The sequence below is a fragment of the Moschus berezovskii genome, chromosome 25 (genome assembly GCF_049115385.1).
Source record: "Moschus berezovskii isolate FMDL1 chromosome 25, NW_MosBer_1.0, whole genome shotgun sequence".
NCBI classification, from domain to species: domain Eukaryota; kingdom Metazoa; phylum Chordata; class Mammalia; order Artiodactyla; family Moschidae; genus Moschus; species Moschus berezovskii.
In genome coordinates, this window is record NC_142484.1 from 94986 (window position 1) to 113255 (window position 18270).

Below are 18270 nucleotides of genomic sequence, written 5' to 3' on the forward strand. Positions count from 1 at the left end.
TTTCTTATCAACCTGCCTAGGAATTGACTCTTTATCTTCCTGTTTATATTCACAGAAAAGTGTATCTGATATAAGTAACTCACAAGGACCCTATGCTCACCACTCTGCTCAACCTTCTAAGGCAAAAAGTCCAGGGAACAAAGCAGAGATTTCCCACAAATAACTTGCATTCCAGTCCCTTATGATGAAAAGGACATCTCTTTTTGGTCTGAGTTCTAGGAGGTCTTGTAGGTCTTCATAGAATTGGAACTTCAGCTTCTTCAGCATTAGACGTTAGGGCATAGACTTGGATTACTTTGATATTGAATGATTTGCCTTGGAAACGAACAGAGATCATTCTCTTTTGAGACTGCAGCCAAGTACTGCATTTCACACTGTTTCGTTGACTATCAGGGCTGCTCTGTTTCTTCTAAGGGATTCCTGCCCACGGTAGTGGATATAATGGTCATCTGAGTTACATTCACTCATTCCAGTCCATTTTAGTTTGCTGATTCCTCAAATGCCAATGTTCACTCTTGCAATCTCCTTGACCACTTGTAAGTTACCTGGATTCATAGACCTAACATTCCAGGTTCCTGTGCAGTATTGCGCTTTACAGCATCGGACTTTACTTCCACCACCAGACACACCCACCACTGTTTCCCCTTTGGCTTAGCCTTTTCATTCACTCTGGATTTATTTCTTCACTCTTCTCCAGTAGCATACTGGGCACCTCTAAACAAGGGAGTTCATCTTTCAGTGTCACATCTTTTTGTCTTTTCATACTGTGCAGCTGAACATTAAATGCCAGCTGAATTGTGAAGCAGTTAATATTCAGGAGGATCCAGGGTTTTGTAGTTGTTCAGTTGCTAAGTCATGTCTGACTCTCTGTAACCCCATGGACTGCAGCATGCCAGGCTTCCCTGTCCCTCACTGTCTCTAGAAGTTTGCACAAGCTCATGTCTGTTGAGTGGGTGATGCCATCCAACTGTCTCATCCTCTGTTGCCCGCTTCTCCTCCTGCCCTCAATCTTTCCCAGCATTAGGGTCTTTTCCAACGAGTCGACTCTTCGCATCAGGTGGCCGAAAGATTGGAGCTTCAGCTTCAGTCCTTCCAATGAATATTCAGGATTGACTCCACAAGGAGTTTCTCTCCAACACATACAGATCATTAGTACAGCTCAGTTAAAACAAAACAAAAAAAAAAAACTCAACAAAAAAATCAACCAAAGAGCTAAATGCATGTTTAGATGCATTTAAAGAGGTCATAGAGACGGTCAGAAAGCACATGAAAAGATGCTCAGCATCACTAGTTCTTTGAGAAAGGCAAACCAAATGTACCATGAGGTATCACCTCACACTGGTCAGAATGGCCACATCAAAAACTTACAACAATAAATTCTGCAGATGATGTGGAGAGAAAGGAACCCTCCTATACTGTTGGTGGGAATGTAAATTAATACACCCATTAGGGAGAACATTATGGAGGTTCTTTTAAAAACTAAGCATACAAGTACCCAGTGACCCAGAGATCCAATACCTAGAAGTAGATCCAGAATAAAAAGCAAACTTTTAAAAGACACCTGCACTCCAAAGATCATGGCAGCCCTAGGTACAACAGCCAATACAGAGGAGCAAGTTAAGTGTCCAAGGACAGACGAACGGATACTAAAATGCGATCATGCGCACACTGCGGTGTCGCTCCGACACAAAGAGGGTGAAGCGACGCCGTTTCCAGTCACAGCGGAGAAACCTGAGGCCCTCAGAGCAGTGAGGGAATCGAGGAAGGGAGAGGCGGGCAGCAGAGGGCGTCGCTTCCGGTGGGATCGACACGCGGCGCGAGCGAGCCTCACCGCGGAAGACGAGCAGGTCACAGGCTCAGAGACTTATGATCGCGGGACGGAAAGGCGGCGGGGCGGGGGGCAGGCGGCGGGCGCAGGCCGACACTCACACGTTAAAACGGGTGCAGTTGTTGCTGCTTAGTTGGGCAGTCATGTCTCTTTGCAACCCCACGGGCTGTAGCCCGCCAGGCTCCTTTGTCCACGGGATTCTCTCAGCCAGAATACTGGAGTGGTTTGCCATTTCCTTCTCCAGGGGATCTTCCCAACCCAGGGATTGAGCCCAGGTCTCCTGAAAGTCCCTGCATTGCTGGTGGATTCTTTTACCACTGAGCAAGCAGGGAAGCCATAAAACAGGTGCTGAAGGGCTCTGAATAGTCACAAGTTTGACAGGGCTTTAAATGACATCTGCCCTCAAGAAATGTCCTGGGGTATTTCATCAGAAAAGAATTCCAAACAGGGCCGAGATTCAGGAAGCCACTTTCAAGAGGTAAACTGTACACACAAAGTATAAAATAATAAAAACACAAGGAAAGATACTGACAACAATAATTATTAAATCAATGCCGATCAAAACTACCATAAGGTGTCAACTCACACTGGCCACAATGGCCATCATCACAACGATCTACAAAGAATAAAGATTAAATAAATAAATAAATAAAAAGATCTGCAAAGAATATACAGAAAATTAAATCCTCCTACAATCTTTTTGAGAACATAAATGGTGAAGCCACTATGGAAAACAGCATGGAGCTTCCAAGAAACACAAGACATAGAGGTACCACGTGACCCTGCAATCCCATTCATGGGCTTAGGTCCAGGGAAAGTGAAGTGAAATTTGCTCAGTCATGTCTGACCCTTTGCAACCCCGTGGACTATCCAGTTCATGGAATTCACTAGGCCAGAACACTGGAGTGGGTAGCCTTTCCCTTCTCCAAGGGATCTTCCCAACCCAGGGGTCAAACCCAAGTCTCCCTCATTGCGGGCAGACTCTTTACCAGCTGAGCCACAAGGGAAGTGCAGGTCCACAGAAAATCACCATTCAAAATGACACGTGCCCCTTGATTTTCCGGGCAACACTATTTCAATAGGCGAGACATGGGATCCACCAGAAGGTCCACTGACAGACAATGAAGACCAGGTGGTACCTCTGTGCACCGGAATCCTGCTAAGCCGTGAAACAGAATGGAGTAAGGGTGCAGTCAGCAGCATCTGTGCACCGGAATCCTGCTCAGCCGTGAAACAGAATGGAGTAAGGGTGCAGTCAGCAGCACGGATGGACTAAGAAATCATCACAGTAAGTGAGGGAACTCAGAGAGAAAAAGACAATATCACGAGATCTCACTCACGGGTGCAATCTATAGGTGGTACACCTGTGCAACGGAATACTGCTCAGCCGTAAAACAGAATGGAATAAGGATGCAGTCAGCAGCATCTGTGCATCGGAATCCTGCTCAGCCGTGAAACAGAATGGAGTAAGGGTGCAGTCAGCAGCACGGATGGACTACATCTGTGCACCAGAATACTGCTCAGCCGTAAAACAGAATGGAATAAGGGTGCAGTCAGCAGCACGGATGGACTAAGAAATCATCACAGTAAGTGACGGAACTCAGAGAAAAAGACAATATCATGAGATCTCACTCACGGGTGCAATCCATAAATTCATACCAATGACCTAGTGTACAAAACGGACCTCACAGCCTGAGAAAATAAAATTATGATCATCAAGAGAAGTTAGAAAGAAGGGATAATTAAGAGTTTAGGATTAACTATACACACTAATATTTAACAAATTAATAATCAAATAGGACCTAGTGAATACAACAGGGAAATCTACTGAACAGACTGTAATAATCTAAAGAGGAAAAAAATGGAGAAATAGATACGCTTCTATGTAAAATCAAATTAAGTTCTTGTACCGCTGAAACTAACAAAACAATGGAAATCAACTTGACTCCAATAGAAAGTAAAAATTAAATTACCTGAAATCCATCTACGGAACCCCAGACAGCGGCGACCCTATGGATTAGATACGTGATACGCTATGACTTTAATATGACACCACCAACGGTTTTCACTCAGCAGAACACAGAGCAGCAACCCATTCAAAGGTGCCTCACCTCGTGTGAATGTCCCAAGATGAAAAGAAGAAAAAGGACCACAGGTTAATTAGGGCAACGCCCTCAACTCAGATGCTGGGAATCTCTGAGAGGCAAGACACACTGAGGTGAAGAGCAGAAACAGGGCGTCCGGGTACAGGATCCTGACCCACGTGGGTGCGGTGAGACCCACACAACCCCAGACCCTGCATCCGGGGTCGCATGACTCTTGGTTAGGACACCAGGTCTCTGATGGCTGGGCCCCTAAGGCGGAGACGAGTGGGCTCCTGGAACCTCCTGGGATGGTAGAAAGAAGCGTAGGGTGGGTCTCCTCTCCCCACACTTGTCCCAGAGAAGTCCTCCTCTCCTGCCCTTTGGTTCTGTCTGATACTGTTTTTACAGCCGTCACAATAATGTTGAACACACTACCTTGGTTCCAGCAGGCTCCATCCTTTGTTTTCATGCTGAGCTGTTGAGAAAACACACCAGACACGGGGCTGGAAGCTGAGGGGCAGGTCTGGTCTCTGCTGAGCAGGGACGGCCAACCAGAAGGCGATCACACAGCAACCTCACCTGCTGCCTGTTGGTTTTTTGCCTGATCCCTGCACCCTGGAATCAATTTACCAGGTGAAGCTGCCTCCCTACTCAAACTGAATGAGCTGAAAACTGGAATAATTACCAGGTAGCCCACCTGAGGCGTCTCCATGAGCCCCAGGGCAGGTGAGTCTGGCAGGAGGAAAGACTAGGAGCCCTACTGCAGCACTGACCCCTGGGAGGGCCATGGAACCCCACTCAGAGGAGGGCACGTTACCCAGAGAAGCCCACCTCAGCTCCAGACCCCAGACATCTGAGCACTGACATTCAGACACGGGCACGGAGTTTTCCAGGACAGAGGACAGGCCCAGGCTGCACCCAGGTCTCCACATCCTGGTGCACACAGAACATGTTCGGGTGGAAATATTCTCATCGTAGAAAGCACGCAGTCTTGTCTAAACATAATCAGTGCAGACAGGATTGAAAAGTCAAAGTGTTCATCGTTCAGACACATCTGTTTGTGACCCCATGGACTGTAGCCCTCCAGGCTCCTCTGTCCATGGGATTCTCCAGGTAAGAATACTGGAGTCGGTTGCCATTCCCTTCTCCAGGGGATCTTCCTGATCCAGAGATCGAACCCAGGTCTCCTGCACTGCATGCAGATTCTTTACCATCTGAGCCACCAGGGAAGCCCTTAGATAAGACAGAGAGGTCTAAATCTACCATGTAGACAGAACCTGGTCAGGTTTAAACTGAAAACTATAAGACATTGATAAAGCAATTGAAGAAGACAAAAATAAATAGATCTCCTGTGTTCATGGAATAGAAAAACTAATATTGCTAAAATGTCTATTCTTCCAGTGTATATACATGCCCTACCAAAATTAATGGCATTTTTTATGGAAATAGAATAAACCAATGGCATTTTTCATGTTGTTCTGTGTAGAACAACAAAGCACCCTGAACAGCCAAAGGGATTTGGCAGGGGTGGGGACAGGCTGGAGGCATCTCGTTCCCCACCTTCACGCTACATCACAACATTGTGACCACCAAAACAGCGTGGAATCGGCACAAAACCAGGCATGCAGACCAGGGAGCTCAGAAATAAACCTGTAGGCATGTGGTCAGTCAATTCACAAGACAGGAACCAAGAAATTACCCTGTGGAAAGCACAGTCCCCTCAATAAACGGAGATGGAAAACAGGACACCATACATCAAAGAGCAATGCCGCGCTGTCCATACCACGGACACAAACTGGTGAAGACCCTATAATTGCCCACATCAATTCCTTTCCCACCTGGATTCTCTGAGGATAGACTCCCAGGAGTCAGGCAGGCACAGAAAGCTTCTCCCCACCTTTTCCTCCAGCAGTACCACCTCCTGGCAGGTCCTGAGGAGACCCGGCTCCCATCAGCTACCACTCCAGTCACTGTGGGCCATCAGGGAAGTACAGGCCATGCACGCGCACAGTTCAATCAGGCCCTACACCGTTAGCAGATCAGCTTCATACAGTAACCTTTGGAAAATCGAGCTGAAATGCAGTCAAGCATCCTGCTTGACTTTTGATCGAAAGATGATGTTATAATTTAGAACCGTTGTTTTCCAGATCCCAAGGAGTACTGAGTAGGGTTGCAATAAAATACTATTTTCTTTTATTCATAGGAGTATAGCTGAAGATCTTCCCAGTTTTGCAAAGTATACCCTAGGGGACTACAGAATGGAGCGGAGTTCTGATCACCCACACTTTATTTTTCACTACCAGTATTGTCAAATATCAACCAAACATCAAACCAGGGCAGAACAGTCTCTTAAGGCAGCAGTTCCCACGGCTTCCCTGATGGCCCAGTGGACAGCTTCGATCCCTGATATGGGAAGATCCCACATGCTGCAGAGCAACTAAACCCATGTGCCACGACTTTCGAGCCTGTGCTCTAGAGACTGGGAGCAGCAACTACTGAGCCCACGTGCTGCAGTGGAAACCGTGCTCCGCAGCAAGAGGAGCCACAGCAATGACAGGTCTGCACACTGCAACTAGAGACTAGCCCCTGCTGACCACAACTAGAGCCCACGCAGTAAAGACCCAACACAACCAGAAATGGATAAATAATTAAGAATAATAATAATAAAAAGATCACAGTTCCCAGCACACAGAAAGGGAGATTCCCAACCAACACCCCATCAGTCAGAGACAAGTCCAAAAGACCAAGCCAACCAAAAGCAAGAACGCCAACCAATGCCTCATCTGAGATGGGGTCAAATGACCAAGCCTTAGTCCCAACCAATGCTCTGCCGCAAGCAGGGCCAACGCGGTAGGAAGAACGAGCTCCATTCCCAGAGACATCACGACCAGCCAGAGCAGGCACTGATGCACACACGCTGCAGACAGCAAGCACCGCTGCACAGACAAGCACTCAGATGAGGCGGCATCCACATATGCCACTCCAACCCCCAGATGGAGGTGGCCAGACAGGCAGGCCCAGCCCCCGAAAGGGAACCCAGATGGAGCAGGTAGAACTCCCAGCCGGCACAAACTGGAGTGACTCACCCCCAAACGACTCTGAGTATGGACTGTGGCTCAGGATATTTATTGGCCTCAAACAGTCTCATGTCAGAAAGGCCAGTGCCTGTCAGGAAGAATCCCTTCAAGTTCCCTGGAACAAAATGAGTTCCAGTAGCTGCTGGGGACTCAAGGAAGGGGCTTCTCTGTCTGAGGTCACCACCATGGATATGGACTCCTGGTTGACTTGAAAAATTGCTGTTGGACCCAAGTTTGTATGTCCAACACATAGTGAGGACAAAAAAGCTGAAACATCAGAGTTTGGAGCAGAGAAAAGTTATTTCAAGAGCAGAGCAGAACAGGTGGCTTGTGCTCAAAAAACTGGAACTCCCAGATGGTTTGAGGGGAGGCGTTTTTAAAGGCAAATTAAAGGGTGAGGGCTGCAGAGTATGTCACTTTCTTCTGGGGTAATACAGTGGTGCTCCAGGAATCTTGCATTCAGTAAGAATTTACCATTCTCCACCTGGGTGGGGGCCTTAGCTTCTGCAGAAGAACTCAAAGATGTGTTATTATTAAGTCCATCTCTCGAGGAGGACTCAGGACCCTGCTTTATTGCTGCTCTATTGTTACTTGGGAGAAGGAAACGGTAACCCACTCCAGTATTCTTGCCTGGAGAATCTCATGGACGGAGAAGCCTGGTAGGCTACAGTCCGTGGGGTCGCATAGAGTCGGACACGACTGAGCGACAGAACGGAACGGAACGGATTGTTACTTGACTGCTCCTCTTTTATTTCTGTATTCCCTCCCTTCCCTAATCAGTAACTGCATCTGTCCTTTGGAATTCAGGGACGGTCTAGGAGGTTGAAGCCTTCTTCCTGCAAACAAGAAATGGGGAACATGGAAAAGCCTTTGTAGCCAAGAGGGTCCCACAAGGTCCTGCTTGGTTTCATTATTTTTCATTATAACTTGGTGAATACAGTCATTGATAAGATGGAAATTGTTCCAAGATATATGTAGTTTGAATATGATGATGTAAAAAAAACAGATATTATTTTTTAGCCTTATTGCCAACAAAACTGTTAGCTCTAAACCATATGAGGTCTAAACCATTTTCAGATATGATGGTTATCCAGGGGAAGAGTCCTACTAAGAGAATTTGACTACAGAAAAAAACATCCACTGTCAGCCTCTGGCTCATTAACAACATGAATCAGACAGTCTGACCTACCTTGTGATATCTTCAATGCCAGAACCGAATGTCACATACTTTCATGAGGGCACTAGGTCATAGGGCACAAATAAATGTTCAAAAACTAGAAGAAAAGAGACTTTGAAGTTTGAGGAAATGAGTTTCATAATTTAACAAATATGATCTTGTATTTGCACATCTCTGAAAATTGCAACTGAGCAAACTATGGATTGATAGAATCTGGTGGGGTCTTTTTAAAGAACATTTTGACTGTAATTTTCCATCAAAAGAAGATCCATGCCTAAAATGTTAATGAATGCAGAGTCTACTTGTTGCTCCCCATTAGCGAAACCCAACCTGAAAAAAGAAGACTGGGAGCCTCCTGGGGCTCAAAGTGAGATGAAGTTGAGTGGAGAGTGGTCTGAGGAGCCAAGGGGAAGCCTCCAGCACTGGGGCTAGGGAGCAGCTTTTGTTGTGCTGCATTTGGCTCACAGACGCGTCATGTTACAGCAGGGGTAGATGTCGATGCGAGTGGTGCCGTAAAGACAAAACCCCGATACTGCAGAGAGATGACAGAGCCTTTATCTGGGGAAAGTGATGGAGGAGGACGGTCTGTGGTGTGTGTGGAGACAGGCCCTCTCTCACAAGGCAAGTCTTGACGTGAGTTTCAGCATGCCCTGCTGAGTTGGCAGGAGGAGAGGGAGAGGTGGCACGAGCCAGTGCTGGGGAAGGAGGTGGGAGGGGAAGGGTTTTGGTGTGACTGAAGGAAGGTTCCTAGCCATGGTCTGGAGATCCAGGCCAGGTGCACTGGATATGTGTAGGACTTTGAGGGTTGGCCAGAGCAGTTTCCAAGTAACTGCTGGGCACCAGAGGCAGCAAGCTGAGGGACAGGACGTGGCCAGAGGCAGGGGCACTTAAAGTGGAAATTGAGAAGGGAGTGCCATTATCGGTGTTACAGAGACCAGGGACAGTCTTGACAGTGGCTGAGTGAAGTGTGTGGCGGGCAAGACCGCAGGAGGAGGCCTGGGGGATGAGGGTCGGGTGAGACGGGTTAGCTGTGTGCATAGCAAAGTCACCAAGAATGGCCCCTGGAGGAGTAAGCAGAGCAAGACAGAATCAAGACGCTCACAGCCTCTGCAACTGCGAGAGATTGCTGGGGACTCTGCAACTGGCAGTGCCTCTGAAGAGCTTCAAGAGTACCATTGAACTGCATGTCACCCCAGAGGGTTGGGTTTGCTGAAAAAGGAAATCTGCAATCCTAAAATAGTACAGGGGGCACCTAGTCCTCCACCAGTCTGAGGAGTTATTTTGTTGGAAGGGGACAGCAAATTATGCCTGGAGACTGAGATTGTCTTTGCCCATAGTTTATTTAACACAGAATTATAATAATTGCATAAGCCAGTAACATGCAGGATAATGTTTCCTTATAATAAACCAATAAAGAAATAACATAATCCAAACAAATGATAAATTAATTACACTGTTGTTCCACAGAAGGGGAGATGACAGGAATAAAGTCCAAATTTAGTTGAAGTTATTTATAACTTGAGGTGTAGCTTCTCCAAGAGGTTCTCCAGAGAGTCAGGAGCCAGCCAGGAGCCGACATTCAGTGGCCTGTTGCTAGGGAATGATCCTGACAGAGCTCGCTTCATTCTTAAATCAAAACAACTTTACTTCCCAAAACAACCTCTTTTGGCCTTTGTTCACTTACATCATAAAAAGTGCATTTGCAATCATATCAAACCAACACACAGCACTCTGGAGACTGGGAGGAAGTGGGGAAGGGGAACGATGCTGGGCCGGGTGGTCTCTGCCGGGGCAGATTCAGGAGGACAGGGATCCAGGCCCCGTCCCCGAGGACCCTGCTTCCAGGGGTCTGCACCATGTCGAAGCCCAGGGACAGCACTTAACATCTCTCCAGGTGACCTGGCAAGCAGCCCGAGGGCCACGAGGTTAAAGAAGGTGATGGGTCCATCGGAGCGCAATCAGAGCAAAGGCTGTCCCACCAGCTAGAGCCCTTTGGGCCTTTGGGGACAGGTCGGGGCTCACGTTTGCTGACTGCAGTCTCACCCATACAGCCACGTTGTTTTGCTGCTGATGACTTCACTACAGGTTATTTCTCCTGAAGTCTTGGAACTATGTGTACAAGTAGGTTATATCATCTATGGGTTTCATCTCACATTAGCAAGGGGATTACGGACTGCTTGTGATAAACAGACGCCCGAATGGATGAGAAGCTCTAAGTGCTCAGAGGACACAGGACAAGGGTCTGGGGTCTGTGAGGGACTCAGGACCAGCTAGAGGCGCGTGAGAGGCAGGGTGACAAACAGGGCAGGGCAACCAGCCCGGATGTTAGCTCTGGAGGCTGAACAAGGGGCCCCCCGGGTTCAGGTACAGCAGAAACCCTGGGCCTGTCCTGCCGGACGCCATGGGCCACCAGGTGGCAGCATGGGACAGGAGAAGAGGGGCCGGGCCCAGGGCAGGAGGGTCAGGACGGCAGCACTGCTCTCGCGAGATCAGGTCAGGGGCCCAGGCGGCCCAGTCCCATGTCTCCACCACGGCATTGGACTGTCTCCCCCAGACCCTAGACTTCCCCAGGCTGGAGGACCACCGAAGGGAGCTAAGTCAAAGCAGCCCTTCCTTGCTTCCTGCAGTGACACGGTCGTCCCACCAGGCCTCAGAGAGAGCCCAGCTCCTCGCCGCTTGGTCACTCTCAGGCCCACCCTCTGTTCTCTGGAGGCTGCTGCCCACTTCAGGCCTCCTGTGGCCCTGGGCCCACCTCCCAGCACTCAATCTGCAGGACCCGGGAAGCCCTCGGGGAACGCCCCACCCTCTGCACCCACCCCCGCCCCAGTGGGGACCTTCAGGCTGTCTCAGGGCTCAGAGCTCAGTACTGGGCCACGAAGCATGTTGAGTGGAGGAGGTTTTCCAGCCCTACAGCCTGCCACTCTCAGCCACAAGCCAAGCAAGGCTAGAAGCCCTCAGCGTCCCTTCCTTCCTCACTGACCAGGCTCACCTTGCCCCCTTACATATGTCCATGCACCCCAAAGTTTGCTAACCAACCCTCACAGAACACCCTGGGCCCCTTGTTGCTTGGCACCCACTCAGGGCAGGAGATGAAGACACACCCCCAGCTGCCCTTCTTGTGCTCTCATTGGCCAGGCCTTGACGAACAGATTGGACCCGCCCCCCAGACTGGCCTGTGAGGCATAAAGCCGGCAAGGCAGCTCAGGAGTCACTGCCGCCCTCCACCATGAAGAGAAGCAGCGCCCTCCTGCTAGCGGCTCTCACCGTACTCTGCACCTGCGGTGAGTCTGCGCTGACAGGGGCTTCCAGCGCATTCGGGAGGCTGGGGCCAGAGGAACAGGAGGGAACCTCGGAAACTAGAAATCCAGGCACTGGCGCTGCAGTAATTGATGCCCACCTTCCCAGGCACCCCGACCCACTTCCATCACAGAACATGATAATGGGCAATGACCTTGGTGCCCTTGCTGACCCCAGTCCCCAGGCGACCCTACTCCAACCATCGACTAAGCCCAACTGGCCCCAACCCCTGCCCAGCTTCAACCTCTGTCTTAGCCCCTGTGTCACCACCAAGCCCAATGTCACCAACTCAGCCCAACCCAGGCTGACCCTGACCCCAATCCAAGCTCCAGGTAAGCCAACCTCACAGGAAAAGGAAATTCCCACCACACCAGAGGCTTGACTTTCCTTCCTCAGTGATGCCAGGGAGCCCAGGGTGAAAAGAGGCAGCTGAGGTTAGGGTGATGGGAGGGGTCTGAGGGTGGGTGGAGTTGGGGGATGTTGCGGAGGGAAGTCTGGGGCGGGTGGGGTAGGCGTTGACGGGGAGGATCTGGAGAACCACTGAGGCTGGAGTTGGGAAGTGTGGGGCTGGGGTTGGAAAGAGTCCTGTCCTAGCATCATCTCACCCCCACAAAACAGGGCTGGCCACAGGGGAGGACAGCGAAGAGCTTTTCATGGACTTCCTGCAAACGCTGCTGGTGGGGTCCACAGAGGAGCTCTATGAGGGGCCCCTGAGCAAGTACAACATCAATGCAGATGCCAAGGCAGCAATAGCCGAGCTCAAGTCCTGCATAGACGGCCTACAGCCCATGCACAAGGCGGAGCTGGTCAAGCTGCTGGTATTGTGGCCACTGGGGCACACATTCCCTAAAGGCCTGCAACCCTGTCAGGACCCACAGCCCTATTCCTTAGGCCCGCGACTAAATGCCACAGCCCCTCATCGCGCACCCAGTATAGCAACCCCATGCCCCACCATCCCACAGACACCTTCACCTACCTCCGCCAGCAGAGGTGGACATCCCAGACCTCACTGCCCACAGCAGCCTTCAGCCTCCCCATGCATGCACACACACACACACACACACACACACACACACACACACGAACACACCCTGCTTCCCCAGCTGCTGGGAGGGGACTGGCTGCAATGTGCAGAGGCTGGCCTGGGCCTGTTTGCCTGATGGAGCTGTGGCTCTCCAGTTACTGATCACTGGGCATGGAACCGCCTGGCCCCTTGGCCCACACCTGTCTGCCTTCCAGGTGCAAGTGCTGGGCAGTCAGGACGATGCCTAGTGGACCACAGACGTGGCTCCAAGAAGCCATAGGACCAGCTACACAAGCAGCCATGATGACAACACCCCTACCACTTCCCTATGCATGAATTTATCCTCAAGTCATCCAATCAATAAAGCCTCCTGTAGCTCAGGCTCTGGCTCCTGTCTCTCCCCACCCTCAGGGACACGACAGACTCCCATACACAGGGTCATGTGAGTGGAGCACACATGTGTAAGTAGCCCCTCATAGAGGGCAGACCCACCAACAAAAATCCAGGCAGACACCCTCGTAAGGAAGCAGAAAAAGCAAGCCAGTGTGGAGGCAGACGTGGAGATGCAGGGAGGCATCGGACACAAGAAGGTCGGCAGAGGCAGAGGCAGAGGCAGGGGCAGGGGCTCAGAGCAAGGAGCGGCAAAGAGCCCCAGAGAGAGGCAGTGGCCAGGGCTGAGGGTACAGACTGGGTGGGGGCGGTCTGCGTCTGAATGTTGTCATTTGGAGACAATAAATGTGCACAGTGTACACACGACATGGGTTCAGGGGTTGAGAAGTCACTCAAGGAAAGAGACAAAGTCCCAGCTGGAGCCCCAGGAGGCTTCTGCTAGTGAGGACGCTCAGGGTCCAATGGTGGGTGCAGCCTGCGTGGAGCGGGGACAAGCAGTGTCAGAGGAGGGCCCCTCAGCAGCGCCCACGCCAACACCTGCCCCCAGGCCAGGGAAGGCCTGCCCTTTCCTGGACCCCACAGCCTTCCTGTGTCTCAGCGTCCCCAGCTCAGCAGTCCCAACTGGGGCAGGACTGAGCAGGTTCAGTTCTGCCCCAACAACCTTGCTCCTTGCCTCACTGTGCTGCTCCCGGCCCTGGCAGTCCCCTGCCTGTCCTCCGCACTCTACCCTGAACCCTGCAAAGCAGAGCAAAGCAAGGTCTCGGTCCTGAGCCAGGCATGGTGTGGGTGGAGGTCCCGCAGGCTGAGGCCATTGTCTCCATCACACAGACAGCGATCTAGAATCCACCGTCCCACAGAGCCACATTCTAGAGCTCAGAAGCGGGGACACCTCCCCAGTTCTTGACGCCCCCAGGGGGAGAGGAGAGGCCTTCCTCTCCATGCTCCTTTTCTGGAACACCCTGGCACCAAGGCTGGTGCGACGGGACCATCTCTGAGAAGGCTCAGTCCATAGGTCACTCTGAGTGCTGCTCCCAGACCAAAGAGGTGAGGGTCCCTCCAGAGCGGCCCCCTCCCCACTCCAGGGCACAGTCTCATGCAAGGAGTTCTTGTCCACTGCGCCTTACCCAGTCACACTCAGAGTCCTCTGAGCAGGAGGAACCTGCCCAAACCCCCTCAGAGCCGCTGTGGGCAGGTCTGCGAGCGCTAAGACAGCTTCATAGGCTTGCCCGTGAGGCTCTGATGCTCCTCCTCTTGGGGGTGGGTGCAGCAGAGCCAACCAACTGCTCTAAGCAGAGGCTCCCAGTGATCCTTGGTCTGGGCCCCAAGTCGAGACCCCACTGAGGAGGCGCAGTGCCTGCAGTTCTGCCCGTCGGTGCGGGCAAAGGCAGTGACAGGGGTGGAGGGCCCAGGCCTTCCAGCACTTGGTCACCCTCCCATCCATGGACAGAACCAGTCATGGCGGAGGAGGTATGGGTGGGCACCTGGAGGCCCCATCGTCCCCGGGGGCCCATCATGGCCCTCTACAGCAGCCCTGGACCCAAGTACCTGATTCCACCCACCACGGGTAAGCGCTTGGGACTCTGGGGGGGCAGGGCAGGGGAAGCAGAAGCCAGGTCTGGGGTGGGCCTGGGGTGGGCCTGGGCTCATCTCTTACTCCCAGCCCATCAGCTCCTCTGGGGTCAATGGGGGGTTGGGGGGAAAGGCACGGTCTGGTTCCAGACCACTCAGAATCCCTGCCCCACAGGCTTTGTGAAGCACACGCCCACCAAGCTGCGTGCACCAGCCTACAGCTTCCGTGGGGCTCCCATGCTCCTGGCAGAGAACTGCTCCCCAGGGCCCCGCTACAGCGTGAACTCCAAGATACTGAGGACTGGCAAGGATCTTGGCCCCGCCTACTCCATCCTGGGGCGCTACCACACAAAGACCACACTGACGCCTGGCCCTGGTGAGGTCCCGACTCAGCCCCGGCCCTGCCCAACCCTGCTGCTGGCCTCTGCAAACCTAGGGCATGAGCGCGTGAGGGGTGCAGCCGTCCTCACCCTCCCAGCCCACCTTCTCTTCACAACAGGGCAACATCAGGCCTGGTGGGGAGCTGGGACCCAGTGCAGCCTCTGAGACTCTGGTGTCCAGTTCTGATTGAGGGCCTTCCTTGTCTGATTGAGTCACCACATCAGACTCGCTCTCCAGGCCCGTCTCTCCAACTCCTGCAACCAGAGTTTTCGTCCCAGACACCCCTTCCAAAACCACGGTTGCCTCTCACTGGGGCCCAGAGGCCCCACACCTGCCACATTGGGGGTCCTCCTTGAGTTGACCAGGGCCAGGCATCTGTTTTCATCTGTAGGATCATCCTTACCCTCTAGCACCCACATTGTTCCCCCCACCCCATCCCAGGTGACTACTTTCCAGAGAAATCTACCAAGCACGTGTTCGACTCGGCGCCCAGCCACTCCATTTCTGCCCGAACCAAGACCTTCCGAGTGGACAGCACCCCAGGTCCGCGGCAGCCTCGGTGGTCCACGGCTGACTGGGCTGGGGACGCTGGGTAGGGTGGGTGAGGGGGCCACCCTGATGGCTGGTCTCCTGGAGGTGGAAAGCCCAGGGAAGAAGCCAGTGGAGACTCGGGCACAGGGTTCGGTCCCGCCTGAGACTCAACACTGGTGTATCCGCAGGCCCCGCAGCCTACATGCTGCCCATGGTGATGGGTCCCCACACTGTCGGCAAGGTCTCCCAGCCGTCCTTCTCCATCAAGGGCCGCAGCAAGCTGGGCAGCTTCAGCGACGACCTGCACAAGGCAAGGGTCACCTGGCTGGGGCACAGCACTGCCTACCCCCTAGGGAGATGGCCCATCTGGTCCCTTCCCCCAGACCCCAGGGCCTACCAGGCTGACCCCCATCCTCCCGAAGCTCCAAAGCTCTTCCTCCTCTGGGAGCCTGCCACCTACCTGGCCCCACCCTCACCGGGCTACGTTCCAGAGGTGAGGGGCAGACGCTGGACAAGGACGAGAGAGGTTAAGACTCGGCCAGGAGGCGGACAGTGCTGAGGCGTGATGGAAGCGACGGCTGTGGTGCCGCCTGAGAGGCGAGGAGAGTCTGAGGCAGCACAGCACGCAGGAAGCTGAGCAGAGGAGAAAAATGAGCTGTGACGTATTTGGGGGAGGAGGGCTCTGGCTCCAGAAACAGCCAGTGTAACGGCCCCGAGGAGCTTGTGTGCCCGGGAGCCTGGCGAGGCTGGCATCACGGTGCTGGCAATCTCACCAGCCCAGCCCGCGGCCCTTGAGTCCCCAGTTGGGAAGGGGCCTCTTTCACACACACTCATAGAAGGGAAAGCCCGGGGCTGGCACAGACTCGGGTGTCATTGCCACGGTGAGGCTGAAGACAGGGTGACGTCCACACAGAGAAGGACCCATAGCCCTGGAGTGTTGTCCCACGATGTGGCCATTGTTTGGAGACAGAAGAGGTCCCAGACACACAGACACACAGTGACTTGGGGCCTGAATCCCACTGTCTGATGCCAACCCCTGCCCTTGGAGGCCCCACACTCTGACAGGCTGAGCCTGTCTGAACCTCTTTCACCTTGCAGACCCCAGGTCCCGCGGCCTACCACCAGACTGATGTCCAGGTGACTAAGTTCAAGGCTCCACAGTATACCATGGCTGCCCGGGTAGAGCCTCCAGGGGACAAGACCCTAAAGCCAGGACCAGGAGCCCACAGCCCTGAGAAGGTCTGGCAAGAGCACGGCCCAGATGGGTAGAGTGGGGGCCAGTATCGGTGACATGGCCCAGAGGGGTGGTGTGGGGAAGGGTCTGCAAGCCTGCAAGGGTCATGGTGGCTGGGTACCCTCAGGACACACACGTTCCAGCAGCAGCCTTCTCCCCCGCTGGCAGGCTTTGTGTTCCCAGACCCCCAGACACAGGATGGTGAGTGCTGCCAAGCGCTCACCACACCCAGACTCTGCAGTCAAGCCTGGCAGAGTAGCCTTCCTGCTGGTCACCTTGGCCCAGGGTTTCGGGGGTGCAGCAAAACCACTGTCAGCAGCCCCAGCCCTTGAGGGCAGAGCCTGCGGGGTGGGGGCAGCGGTGCCGGCTCCTCACAGCCTCTTCTCTCCCAGGTGACGATGACCAAGCCCTGCGCCCCTGTTGTCTCCTTTGGCATCAAACACTCTGACTACATGACGCCCCTGGTCGTGGATGTGGACTAGCCCCGACCCTGCCCCCCACCGCTGGAAGCCTCTGCATGTCGCATCGCCCCACTAACAGATTCCGCGAGCTGAGGGCTGTGGGCGCCTCCTCCTCCAGCTGGGCTGCAGCCGGCCTGGCCCTGGAGGGCTTGTTTGGACAATTGCAATCAGTTATTTTTTCTATGTGTTCCCATTTGCTAACCTTGTTTCTTGCTGTGCCCAGATATATAATAAAATCATGGATTCTACTAGCAATGGTCTCTCTTGGGGGAGGATCCAGCTTTTCCAGAAAGAGGCCCTCATAGGCGATCACGCTATCCCACGTCGGGTTCCAGGGCCTGGGGTCTGAGCTGAGAGGAGGGCTCATTCTGCCTCCATCCCTGCCCTCGACGTTCTGTTGTATCCTCCAGATGGTTTCTCCCTGTTTGACTGACTTCCCTGCTGAGATATGGAGTCTGTGCCCCTGTCCTGGAATTTAGAATAGAGCCTGTGACCGACCTGAATAATTATGCTGTTGTTATTTGACTTCTGAAGCCAGGCCACACAACATACAAAGGGTTTATGCCTGGACACCCTCATTCTCTTTGCTCAACCTCCCATCAGCCACCATGCCGTGAGTAAGCTCAACACACAGCAAGGCAGTGAAGCCAGTTGGGCCCGCAGCTCACATCTGCAACCACCTGCAGATTTGTGTTGAGCTTTCAGCGGGTGGTAGTGCCATCCTGTGTCTCCAAAAGGCTGTAACTAACATCCTAGAGCAGAGAGAACCGTCTCTGTCTCAAACACAAGTAGTCCCCATGAGACATAAACCACTGCAACTACACCTGAAGGTGCTCTGTTATACATCAAATACAGGAAGCATAGGAGGCTGTGGACAGGGAAGCGGGTGTCTGAGCGGGGATGCAGAGGGGTGTTTCGAGAGGGTACCCTGGAGTCCAGGGCCAGCCTTTGAGGAATGAATCTAATCTTCACCCCAGCCCTGAGCAGGCAGCCCTGTTGCACCTGGGCCTGCAGCTATACAAAGCACATGACAACCGCTGACCTTCACTAAGTTGTGACCATGTCAGGCCACTTGTTCTAAGTACTCACATATATTCCCTTAATCCTGAAGCAGTAATGCTATCATCTTCCCATCTGAGTCACAGAAACGTGGGCAAAGAAAGGTCCAGGAGCAGGAATTGTCAGCCCCACATCTGCCTGCCCAGGGGGTGAGCGAG

General features: G+C 52.9%; 2 protein-coding genes across 3 annotated transcripts; both read left to right on the forward strand.

The window, feature by feature from the left end:
* The first annotated feature begins 10606 nt into the window (after positions 1 to 10606).
* Positions 10607 to 12868, forward strand: SCGB1C1 (secretoglobin family 1C member 1). Of its 2 annotated transcripts, none has more exons than XM_055415089.1 (4): positions 10607 to 10659; positions 11302 to 11447; positions 12082 to 12281; positions 12703 to 12868. In XM_055415089.1, exons 2-4 carry the CDS (start codon positions 11393 to 11395, stop codon positions 12733 to 12735), a joined length of 288 nt encoding a protein of 95 aa, XP_055271064.1. In that variant the 5' UTR covers positions 10607 to 10659; positions 11302 to 11392; the 3' UTR covers positions 12736 to 12868. The 2 variants fall into 2 exon arrangements, with proteins under 2 accessions (XP_055271064.1, XP_055271065.1); XM_055415090.1 differs by lacking the exon at positions 10607 to 10659 and adding an exon at positions 10660 to 10763.
* Positions 12869 to 14329: 1461 nt separating this feature from the next.
* Positions 14330 to 17272, forward strand: CIMAP1A (ciliary microtubule associated protein 1A). The gene is made up of 6 exons (XM_055415086.2): positions 14330 to 14441; positions 14622 to 14822; positions 15269 to 15370; positions 15547 to 15668; positions 16457 to 16597; positions 16985 to 17272. Exons 1-6 carry the CDS (start codon positions 14333 to 14335, stop codon positions 17072 to 17074), a joined length of 765 nt encoding a protein of 254 aa, XP_055271061.1. The 5' UTR covers positions 14330 to 14332; the 3' UTR covers positions 17075 to 17272.
* Positions 17273 to 18270: the final 998 nt, after the last annotated feature.

Bases quoted from the DNA above. Each gene is read 5' to 3' on its own strand.
- SCGB1C1 (XM_055415089.1), top strand. From the start codon at position 11,393: ATGAAGAGAAGCAGCGCCCTCCTGCTAGCGGCTCTCACCGTACTCTGC. The intron at 11,448-12,081 runs GTGAGTCTGCGC...CCCACAAAACAG, and splicing joins CACCGTACTCTGCACCTGCG to GGCTGGCCACAGGGGAGGAC. The intron at 12,282-12,702 runs GTATTGTGGCCA...TCTGCCTTCCAG, and splicing joins CGGAGCTGGTCAAGCTGCTG to GTGCAAGTGCTGGGCAGTCA.
- CIMAP1A (XM_055415086.2), top strand. From the start codon at position 14,333: ATGGCGGAGGAGGTATGGGTGGGCACCTGGAGGCCCCATCGTCCCCGG. The intron at 14,823-15,268 runs GTGAGGTCCCGA...ACCCCATCCCAG, and splicing joins CACACTGACGCCTGGCCCTG to GTGACTACTTTCCAGAGAAA. The intron at 16,598-16,984 runs GTCTGGCAAGAG...CTTCTCTCCCAG, and splicing joins GAGCCCACAGCCCTGAGAAG to GTGACGATGACCAAGCCCTG.